This window comes from Chinchilla lanigera, unplaced genomic scaffold, assembly GCF_000276665.1.
Source record: "Chinchilla lanigera isolate Chin_1 unplaced genomic scaffold, ChiLan1.0 scaffold00056, whole genome shotgun sequence".
NCBI lineage: Eukaryota > Metazoa > Chordata > Mammalia > Rodentia > Chinchillidae > Chinchilla > Chinchilla lanigera.
In genome coordinates, this window is record NW_004955457.1 from 1,797,142 (window position 1) to 1,809,631 (window position 12,490).

The following is a 12,490-nucleotide window of genomic DNA, read 5'->3' on the forward strand; positions in this document are numbered from 1 at the left end:
AAACCTCAGCAACATGTAAGCAAGGCTTATAGAATGTCAAATAACTATGATTGGAAAGCAGTTGCCCTCAACACATCATACCAAAAAATCCCAAAATCCAATACAAGGACAGAATCTTAAAAGTTTTCAGAGAAAAGAAAAAAATCTCTTATGAAAATAAGATCATTATGATTAAGCAGATATCAAAAATTTGAAAGATATCCCCTTTGCCTGGATAGGCAGGATGAATAATGTCAAAAAGGTGATACTTTCAAAACTGATATGTAGATTTAATGCAATCCCAATAAAAATACCAACATTATCCCTCACAGAACCACAGAAAAAAATCTTAACATTAATATGATAAAGAAAGACAATCTCAAAGCTTTTATAGGAAAATGAACACAACCAGAGACCATACTCTTAACTGAAATAAATCAGACCTGCATGTGTAAACACTGTATTATCTCAGTAGTGAAAACCTGAACAAGTGACTAAAATCTAGGAGGTACAATAGACATTGTGAAAGGGAAAGAATCTGCTCAGAATGAAAGAACTGGGATAAGGGAAAAGAGAAAAGAAAGAAAGGGAAAAATATATATATACATATACACAGGATAGCTAACATAGTTGTACTGCTGACTTTGATTGCCCTATTGAAATGAACAGTTAATGTTTAAGTGTATGGTCAACCTTACATGTTTGTATTTGTTCATCTGAGTATCCAAACTGAGAATATCAGTATGTAATACAACAACCATTGTTAGCTTCCTATCGCCCTGGCTGAGATTCTGTATTGCTTGTGTTGTTTTTGTGTGATTTTTTTAAGTGTATGTGTGTTTGTTAAGATGTTTTCATTCTTTTATCTTTAAAATAAAAAAAAATAAAATTTAAATGGAACCAGAATTGACCTATAATAGCAAAAACAGTTCTGGGCAACAAGAAGAAAGTAGAAGGCATCAGAATGCTGGAGTTCAAGCTGTACTGTAAAGCTCCAGTGATAAAACAGTATGGACCAGCACAAAAGCAAAATGTGTGTCACTGGAGCAGACTAGAGGAGGCAGAAATCATCCTAGACACATTCAGATATCTGATCTTTGATGAGGGGGCCAAAAATACACTCTAGAGGAAAGAGAGTTGCTTCAGCAAATGGTGCTGGGAATACTGGCTATCCACATGAAGAACATCGAATCTAAACCCACATCTCTCACCATCTACTAGACTAAAATCAAAATGGATTAAAGGCCCAAATATTAAAATGGAAACACTTAACCTGCTGGAAGTAGAACTATAACAACCACTGTTAATTCCTATCATTCTGTTTTGAAACCTTGTATAATTTTTGTTGCTTTTGCCTTGTTTTGCTTTTGTCTATGTTGTTGTTACATGTGATTTTTTTATTCTCTTTAAAATAAAATTTTAAAAAATAGATAAAACTCTTAAATACATAGACATAGGCAACAACTTTCTATATAGAACCCTAATTGCCCCCAAAAAATAACATCTAGAATCACTAAAATAAATTATGTCAAATTAAAAAGCTCTACACAGGAAAGAAAACAACAGAGTAAATACAAAATCTGTAGAATGGGAAAAAAAATTGCCAGCTATACCTCAGAGAGAATAGATATCTAGCATTATAAAAAGAACTCAAAAACATTAACTTCCTTCTTAATAAAAGACCCAATCTAAATTAGGAAACAAATGGATAGGTACAGTACGCCTTTGAATAAGAAGTATACATTGCCAGAAAATACATGAAAAAATGTTTAATATCTCTTGTCATTAAAGAAGTGCAAATTAGGATTTCATTTTATTTGGAAAGAATGTGTATCATCAAAAAATCAAGTGACAACAAATGCTGTCATGGGTGCAGGACAAAAGGAACACCCCTACATTGCTGGTGGGAAAGAGAAGTAGAACAACCATGCAGATTCCTCCAAAACATGAAAATAGAAATTCCACTTGATCCAGTTATTCCCATTGTAGATACCTTGTGAATGATTTAAAAAAATCAAAATATGGTGATACATGTTTAACCATGTTTATAACAGCACAACTCAAAAGCTAAATTTTGAAGAAGCCTATATGTCCATCAAGAAAAAAAAAATGGATAAAGTGTTCTATTTATACACAGTGGAGTACTACTCTGCATAAAGAAAGATAAATTTGGATTATGTATAGAAAAATGGATACACCTTAATGCCAGGATGCCATATAAATATGCCAATGTTATATGCATAATGTTATATATGCATATAACATTATATGCATAATATGCCAAATAAATCAGACATGTAAATATAACCTTTTATCTTATAAGAGAAACCCAATGTATGAATGAATTAAATAGCAAAATAAAAGCTAGGTCACTGGAAACAGGGACACAGAATTTGTCACTGGAGTGGAAACCAAAATATGGAGGAGGGGAGGGGAGATAAGGGAAGGTGGCATAAAAATTCAGATGTGTTATATACAATACCAGCAAATCGTGGTGAATATAATCATGATGTAGTCCAAACTTACACGAATAAAAACACAAATTTTAAAAAACTGGCATGAGACATAATCTTAACTACACTGTCTACATTTTTGGTCATTTATACTGCTTAATTTCTAAGAAGAAAGGAGGTAGAAATAGAGGATACTTCTAGCAATGTATTGCATTTTTTATAGTGTTCTAAATCATATTTGAAAATCTGCTTATATAAACTCTCCTCTCTTCCTTTATGTTTCTTATAGTGTTTCTTTTTCTAGCAGAAGCTATTTTCCTTGCAAGTTACAAGGGCAAGATGATTATTTCATAAGAGATTTAGTTTTAAAATGTTATATAATATAGGATAAGCTTAAAAGATATAAAGTTAATTTTGAGTATGTAGGGCCATTACCATAAGTATTATGGAAAATAAAAATGGTATGATCCATGTCACTAAAGTTTCTATTTCTTTTTTTTGTTTCCAATTTTCTTGAATGGAAAGCATCTGTGCTAGTGCTTTTCAGCACACAATTAAAAGTTTTGACTTATGCATCATTCAGGTCCAGTAAAGAAGAAGAACTGACATCAAGCATCAATGTTATTGGCCCAGCTCAATGGTAGCTGACATCATGCTGGAATGCTGAAGAATTTCTAAAAATTGAAATTTTTGTTGTGTATAAATACTGCCTGACATCATTTGTCCTTCAGGAGATCAATGCTGCATAACTTAAACATTGTTTACCCATCTTTAGGTGAAATGGCCAGAAATTGAAACAACTTTCTGTTCAATTTTAGATAATAGGGAAAATCAGGAATCAGAAACTCAGTTTCTTTTCTAAAATGGAATGGGCATAATATTTTTAGGTAAGTGATTGCATTTGTTTATGAATAAGTGTAGAAAACAGTGGAGATTAATGTATTTATAACTATATTCTAGAAACATAAAAAAAGTCATAAATGGTCTCAGGTCAAATTTAAAGCTCTTAAATGCCTAGTGGCTACATGATAGATGCAGATATAGAACAGACTAAATACTCCTACTCAAGTTACATCTATTTTTAGTAGGATTTGGCTCGTTTAATGCAATTACACCATTCATTTAGAACAATTTTAGAATTTCTTTTTTTGGTTAAGGTGCAAAATATATACTGAAGCTGTATGTTTCTGTTATTGATACTAGTTTAAAGAAATAGATCTCTTGTATGGTACTACCAGAATCCACAAGCTTGGAAGAAACTAATATAAACTGGAATTTGATAACTTCAACTTCATGGGACCCTATGATGTCATATAATTTTTCTAAGGGATAGCTAATCTGTCCTTATCACACAATACTCAGTAGCTCATCATCTGCAGAATTAGGAGAACAATAAAATTGAAATATATATGATACAATGTTGTAATGAAAATTTGTGTTTACATTTGTTCAAAACTTTGCATTTATTTATTCATTGCCTTACTGGAATACTAAAAATATACAATCAATTATACAGTACTAGATACTAGAGACATTGTATCTTATAACATTGAAAGTATCTTTTTTTCCATTTCTGTTCACTGAATTCCAGTGAAGAGAAATTTCTGAAAAATGTAAGCAGATAGAAAGCCCCAAGTCATTTGCTATCTATGACTCATCTTCCTGCTTCTGCATCAGGATGAACAGGATGATACTTTCTAAGCTGATAAGATGAGATATACAATAGGCAGTGGTGAGTCTGGAAGTCAGAGTAAGATCTACTTACAAATCTTGAGGCTGTAGATGAAATGAAATGCCACAGCTTGAATAAGATGAATTAAGAAGAGAATCTGTTAAAGAACACAATTTAAGACTGAGTCTTGAAATAGTTTATTATTTAACAAATAGGTAACAGGGGATCTAACACAGTAGACTGAGAAAGATTGATTATGGATATTTCACTTCTCAAGACTTAAGAGAGAACATTTGAAATGATGATGAAAAGCGAAGTCTGATAATAATGATAGACTAGCTACTGGATATGATATAAAATGCAAGAGATTTTTCATTGGGAAGTCCACCTGGGAGTTTACATTGAAATAGATGAGGAGAAAATGGTATTGGAATTGTCTGGGAAATATGGAGGAATAAGAAATGCATAAGTAGCCTGATGGCTAAAAATTCATCAAAATTATGAAGTATAAGGTAAAAAAGAAAAATATAAAGCCTGAAATTAAGTTAGACATAAGGAACAAAGGTAGGGAAATTTGAAAATAATTCAATAAAAATTACATGAGTCATATAATAATTAAAATAGAAAATCTCAGGAGGTACTCAAAGGAAAAATTAATGAATTTTAAGATAGATCTAGAGAAATTAGTCAGAATGCAGCAGAGGGAACCAGGAAGCATAGAAACTGCATGAAAAGTTAAGGAATATAGAATTAAATAAGAAATTTCAATAAAAATATAAAAGGAATTTCCAAAAAACAGACTAGAAAGAGTTGAAAAAAAACAATATTTAAAGAAATAATGGCTGAAAAAACTCCAGAACTGCAGAAGGAAAGGATACTCATATTTAGAAAGCTAAGTGCTTTCTAAATAAGAGAAAGACAGGAAGAAAAACAATATTCACATGTAGACACATCACAGAAAAACTAAGCATATAATATCAAAGATATTACATCATATCATATCAAAGATATTACATCATAACAGATTATCCATAATGAAATTGGAATCTTATCTGCAAGAATATTGCCACAAGAAAATGGAATTTGAGGATGAAAAGAGAATGAGGACAGTTGCAGATATACAAAGACCTTGAAAATTTACTAGCTATACATTTTACCTAAATGGCCTTCCAAAGGATATTCTCCAGCAAGAACAAAGTGAAACCTCAAACTAAAGAGGGGAAGTAAACAAGTCAGTTGTAGGCAATGAAATAATAAAATATATTGGTATGCTTAATGAATCATACAGACTTCTCTGTATGATTAATTTGAAGGTAAGAGTAAAGTGGAAAAATAAAATCAACAGGTAAAATGGAAAGAAATCTAAGAAAAGATTTAGCAAGGTCAGTGTTCTAGAAAATGGAAGCCAGAGGAGACTCCTTTCAATAGAGACACCATTATTAATATTTAATAAATACTTGTACTAAAGAAGAGATAAGTTAATAGGAATGTTCAATAAGGATTTGAGAAGTTGATTAGGAATAGTGTTGTAACAATCCTTTTCCTGCTGTGTATAGAGGACTGTGTGCACAGTACTTTTCCTGCTGTGTATATATAAATCTCTGCATTTCATAGTTGTTTTGTTTTTTATCTTTCCTTATATTAAATTATTAATGTCTTTCCAGTAATGACTCTTAGCTTTCTTTTGAGTTTGGGTTTTCCTTTGTAAGTCTGTCTTATTAGATATTACTGTAAAAATAGATTCAAAATAAATGTATACTTTCAATGAGAAATCAGAAATCAAGACACCAAAGATCTAATCTAAATACAGAAATGCAATTCTACTTACACAGTTTTTCAGGACCACACATGAATATTGCTTATTATATATCTGTTTATCTGACTCTTGATTGCTAGACTGATAACACTGAATTTAACATTGTGATTTCTGCTTACAAATTATCTCAGCTATAGAATTTTCCTAAAATTTCATTCATATAGCCAGGCATATGCAATTTTAGCTCATAATGTAACATGACTACCTCTGCCTAGAGGCTTCAAGCAATTAGCTATGTCTGCATCATACACACATTTGTTACTACTAATTTGGTGTTGTGTTTAAATGGGAATTGCATCACTGTGACATGTTTTCAAGACACCCTGAAAGTCTTTGAGATGTGCAGGTATTGCTCCTTCTTAATTTAGGAGGTATGTGACACGACTCATTTTCACACCAATTAATATAGGTGAAAAAAATACATATGACCAGGAATTTTACTTATAAATGTCAGTTATCATAACATTTTCTTAAGATTTAAAATACTTGCACTCAAGAAGGGAGAAATTAATAGAAATTTTCAATAACGATTTAAGAAGTTGATTAGGAATAGTGTTTTAATAGTCATTATGATGTGAACAAAGTATGCAAACAAAAGTGGACTCATTAGGGGGTAGGGATTTAGCTCAGTGGCACAGTGCCTGCCTGGCAAGTGCAAAGTCATGAGTTCGATTCCTGGTACTGGAAGAAAAACAAAAAACAAAAGAAGTGGACTCGTTACTTTAACATTGGCCACTTTGGACTCATCTTCATCATTTTTCCCTTTGAAATATATATATATATATATATATAATTAATGTGTATTTCCTTTGATTGCTGATTCAATGAATCTCATTTGGCTAGTTCAATATTTATTAATTTTCTTATTTAGAATGTTGAATGGTGTGTCTCTTTGAGGTATGATATTAGTTACCAAAATAAAATGAACAACTTACAAATTATTAGTTTACTTCATTTCAGAGTCCATTTAACTTTCCTAGGGCATGAGAAGCTATAAGCTCCTTAATAGAATTTTAGCATAAATATCTTATATCATATGGATCTATAGCACTTAAATATCTCTATACTCTGCTGGAAATAAAAATTTTACTTGTTATCTAGAACCCATCTGTAATATAATATTTTTCAACTAATGGGCTCACTATAGTCTATTAAATGGAACAGGTCCTACAAAGACAAATCCATTAAAATATAATTGTGGCTTAGTCCATCATTAAAATTCTCAGGACTGAGAATGACATCAGCACAGTTTCAGCTGGAGCAATCACTATTCCCTTAGTAGATGTAATTTTCAGTGAGTACTTTTCACATTTCTAAAGTAATACTAACGCCATGATAGTAACAGAATTTTGACTACACTGTCACTTTTAAGGTAGATGTAAGTAATCTATCAGATTTGTTTTTTAGTTAGTTGGAAAAGAAGAGGATATAGAAGAAGATCTCACTCTACTGGGAATTTAGAGACAAATTAAAATGTTAGATATAATGAAGTCATGTAGAGTTCGAAAAGACATGAGAGGTCATCTACCTAGTCAAATCATTTTCATCTGAGAATATAGGAAGTTAAATCATTCATCCATGATTATATGAACAATTTTAAAGATATCCTCAATGAATCTAGCAGCAAAAAGCAAAGTTTAGCAGTTTTCATGATCGGTGAAGTCATCCTTCTATCTGAATACATCAAACTGCAGATAAAATACTTTTGATATCATTTTATATGTTGTAAGCTGAGAAAAACTTTTATGTCTCTAACTTTTTTTTATTCAAGGTTCCTTTCATATGCTTTAGTTATGTTTTTAATTCTGCATTAAATTTTATGCAATCTATATCCTGTTTAGTTTTTTGTAGTCCAAATTAGTCAGAGGGCTCTTAAAAATGTGTGAGTGGAATTTAGTACGAGAATTCCTCATTACCCCATTCTTCCCCATTGTCTGCATGTATGAGAATGTGAGTGTTAAAATTCTGCACCCTTCTATCATTGACTCATTGTGTATAATTAATCTCTAAAATTGTTATTCTCCCCAATGCGTCGTTATCATTTTACCCTGGAAATTTTTCATAAGAGTGCATCTGCACATATAAAGACAGAAATAGTTTACTGGGGGACTTGAACTCACTGTGGGACTGAAGATGGCATCATTTATGGAATGCATGTGCCCGTAGAGTGACTGCTCGCATTTGCCCTGGAAGACAAACAGAGATAAAATAAAATTCCATCTGATGTGTGAAAGAAGTCAAAAGATCATTTCTAAGGTATTTTAGCCTACTAATAAAACTCGCACATACTCATGATAGAAACTATTAATTTTTTCCATTAAGCATTAGAAACAGACAGGTTGGATGTGGTACCATGGTACTGGTAACTACATACAAATTCTACTAATCTTGCTTTTGTGCATTGAGCTAGGGTGCATCCTTGCTAAATGATTCGACTTCATAGCTGTATTGAAAATACAGCATTTTCAATACTGCTGGGTTGGGGCTAGGGATCTTTATTTTTTTTTTCTTTGTAAATTATAGGATCAAAATTTATTCCATAAATTTCCGATTTTAGCATTAATATTAACACATGAATAAAAGTGTTGTAAAATCTTTTTTTGAGAGAGAGAGAGGGTCTCACTATGCAGTTCAGGCTGGCCTAGAGCTCACTTTGTAGCCCAGGCTGGTCTCGAACTCTCAACAATCCTCCTGACTCAGCCTCCTGAGTGCTGGGATTACAGGTGTGTGCCACCATGCCTGGCAAAAGTGTTATAAAATCTATACAATGGTATTTGAAAATGCAGAATAAGTTATGATTTGTGGGAAACCATGCTTCACATTTATCTTCCACTTATCTTTTATAGACATTAAAGTTAACTATAAAAACTTCCAAAATTCAGTTTAAATGTTTCCCGGAGAGATGGATCTGTAACACACTACAGTGAGTCTATAGCTAAGGCTTTTCATTTTGACACAAACATTCAAAGGAAATTCTTGACTACCCTGGGGAAATAATTCAAATCACTTAGAACAGGAAAATTACATCTGGAATAGTTTTTGGAAATTCCTTTATGGGCTTTGAAATTCAGATTTCATTCAGCAAATTATTTTTAAGCAATTAATTTGTTACACATAATTCTAAGTGTTTAGTATATTTCAACCAATAGAACACACAGATAACTTTATCCTCTAATAGTTAAAGATAAATATTTTGTTAAGTAGGTGTTAAAAGGTGTTAGGAGATGATAAGTATATTAAAAAAACTGTCTGACAGGGTTGTAGATATCAATAATACTGAGAATGGCATACTGGGGCTCAGAGAACAAGACCAAAGAAGTATACTTTGACATGCTGAAGTGGAAAACCAGTCTTGGAATCAAGCTATCACCAAGTTCCTTAACATGACTGAAGGAAGAACTTTCAAAAGTAATACAGTTGTCTTGGAACTTCCTGAAGTCTCATCATCCCTGGATGGAAGACTGAAGAATGTCACCTCACCTAGGAAGATTTTGGCATGGCTGCTGTCTGTTCTTCACCTTCCAAGAGGTGTCATTTATACTCTAGTGCCTTTTCTCTGAGTTCTATCGATTTTCCTTTAGTCATTTACTAAAGTCATTTACTAAAGCTTTGAAATTGCTTACAGCCTCATTCCCCATTTCCTTCTCCCCAGTGAAGAAGGTATTTCACCCGTCTGTCCCTTCTTTCATCTCCATGTTTGAAGAATCTCCATGCAGAGGCACATTAATAACTGTACGCCTTTTCTCTTGTTCATCTGTCTATTGTTAGTTCACTTCACCAGCCTTCAGAGCATGTGCAGGTAACTTCTCTTGTCCCTATAGTGACTGACGTCAAAACATCATCCAAAGAGTGATCCAATTTAGCTCTATTCACAAGGTAAGGTCTGAACAAAGGCTATGTGTAGTAGGGAGTTAGTGAAGTAGACAGCCCAAAGAGAGTACCCCAAGAAGAAAGAAAAGCTAGAGCAAAAAAAGTCCACAGGTGAGAGTTTTCTGGCATGCTTCTGAAACAATACAGATGCCAGTGCAACTTCAGAGAAGTCAGTTGGGAGGAGAATAGGTTTACCCAAACAGCTATATCCTTTATCATTCACTACCTGATATTTAGGCTAGAAGAGAGATTGTAAGAAAAAAAATCACAAAGGCACTGTTAATGATAAGCCATTATGTTAGTCTCTCATTTTTGGTGGTCACTCATGGAATATTTCTAAATTAAGCAAAATTGGGAAGGCTCTATATAACTGAGGTCAACTTAGACCTCAGGATTACTATTGTATTAATCAAGTTAAATTTCAAATAACTATTTATAGTATCAACGTGTGTTATTAATCCACTTCACAGAATGAAAAAAGTTCCTCAAATAAATTTAAATTTCACAAAAATATATGTAGAAACACTTTGCCTTTCTATCTGGATCCTCTGCACTCCTTGTTCTTAGGGCTCCATATCTGGATACTGTTACAACTTTAAACTAATTATGCTGGGAACTTCAAGTCATCCCAATTCACAAAGTGGAAATAAATGACTCAGAACATCAAACAGGCATAGTGTAAGATGCTATAATTACTATCAATTTTATTCTAGGGACGTTAATAGTTCATTTTTTTGAGAACTACAATGCTATATTGTATAGTGAGTTTTAATATTTTTATAAAGTTTTAAATTGGCAAATTTGCTTTAAGGTATTTTTTGCACTAAGAAAATTGTTGGGTTTGGCCCTCTCCTAACTCGAGAATTGCTAAACTATTTGATTAATTGGTTAGGAAAATGTAGTTTTCTGATTCCAACTCTGAACGCCAAGTTAATTCAAAGCAGAGTCTCCAAGGAACTCTTGAAAAGCCCTGGCAATAAGGGGTTATAACAGAAATGCTGACGGGCCACATTCGTGCTGCTGTAACAAAACCTGACTCGGAGATAAATGTTTCATGAATTAAGAAAAGTTAAAAAAGCTTTTCTATCCAGCTTTGTTCCCAAGATAAAAGTGAATCTACTCTTTTTGAGGTAGGGGAATATGTGGGTTACTAATATTCTAGTCTGCAAACACCCTTCATCAAAAGAAATACCCAAGCCAGGACATTCAAATTTAGAATATCTTATCTAATGAATTCTTGTCAGAATTGTTTCCTTTCAAAGGAGAAGAAAAAATTTAAGAAGGGTTTTTTTTTTTTAAATTATGATGTGACTTGACCTGTATCTCTCCAGTATTTGATTCTCTCAGACAAAGAAGCTATGTGTAATAACGGTTTTTATCAGTAGCCTGGGGTGCAGAAATGAGTGGCACTTGATTCCTGGGTCTGCCACCTAAAAACTGTGTGACCTTAAACAAATTACTTCGCTTTACTTTGCTTCAGTTGCCTATTGTGTACAGTGAGGTAATGATATTGAACCTTTGGCTTTGTTAGGAGAACTAATGGAGTACCAATGCATGTGGAATTTTGGTGTACTGGCTAGCACAAAGAAGTGCTCAACAAATATTAGCTTTTAATATTAGAGACATATAAAACTGAAACGCTGATGGACTTCCAAATCAGCATCTTCACTCGTACTCCTCCACTGAGCTCCAGATCTGAGTATCTGTCTGCCTCCTTAAGTGCTCTCAGAGGCATCTGTGAGGTTTGCTTTGTGCCCTCAGATTTGGTCACCATGGGCCTCTGTCCTCTGCCCACCCTGTTCTCTGCTAACTGTAGCATTGGGCTTCTGGGCCTCTCATTTCTGCTTGGTGTTGGTCAGAAGAAAGCACTGGCCGATGCACAAGCCAAAGGATCAGAGGATGGGTAAATCGCCATGGGCACTTTCTTGTTCAGCTGTAGGTTTGGTCAGTAGACTCATCCTCTACTGAACTGGCTGTACAGGGAGTGTCCCTCAGCACGACACACAGCACTCAGTACAGCTCGCCCTCCCTGCACTTCCAGATCTAAGGGAAGCAATGGCTTCTCAATATTTCAGGTCCTGGCCTGTACTTGTGTTAGAGCTCTTAATCCTACCTACTAGGTTTTACTGGGAGAAAAAAAGTACTCGCATCTGGGTTTAAAAATGATTTAAAAGTACAGCGCCCTTAAAGAGAGACACCTCTGGAGAGATTTAGGAACAACTACTCCTAAGGCATTTGTTTACAGCCCAAGGGGATGCAAGCCTAGAGATCTTCCCCTTATCATCTGCACAAGATTTGTTTGCATTTATGAGCAACACCCTACCGACCTGGCCCCTTCCCATAACTGGAAAGAAAACTGAATTTCATAAATTTGGTTTTTTTTTTTCAGTACCAGGAATCGAACTCATGAACTTGTGCTTGCCAGGCAGGTGCTGTGCAGCTGAGCTAAATCCCCAGACCCCTGAATTTCATGATTTGATCTTCCTTTTACACAGTACATAAACCCACTGTACATATGTGAGCATGCATATGGTACCTCTCACTGTTCTCCTCCAAATTGATATGGTGTGTGGAAAATAACAGGCTGATCTGTTGATAATAAATAGCTTAAATTCACATTTGGAAACCTCCTGTTTTCTATCAGAATAAGAAGGGAGAGAGAGAGAGAGAGAGAGAGAGAGAGAGAGAGAGAGAGAGAGA

At 33.8% G+C, this 12,490-nt stretch overlaps 1 protein-coding gene across 5 annotated transcripts in view; it reads right to left on the reverse strand.

The window, feature by feature from the left end:
- Spag16 (sperm associated antigen 16) overlaps positions 1-12,490 on the reverse strand; it is a 948,741-nt gene that overhangs the window by 253,196 nt on the left and 683,055 nt on the right. For all 5 annotated transcript variants that reach the window (XM_005396922.2, XM_013520779.1, XM_005396924.2 and 2 more), the window contains one exon: positions 8,041-8,106. In XM_005396922.2, the coding sequence (XP_005396979.1) occupies positions 8,041-8,106 (66 nt within the window). The remainder of the gene's footprint in view (positions 1-8,040; positions 8,107-12,490) is intronic.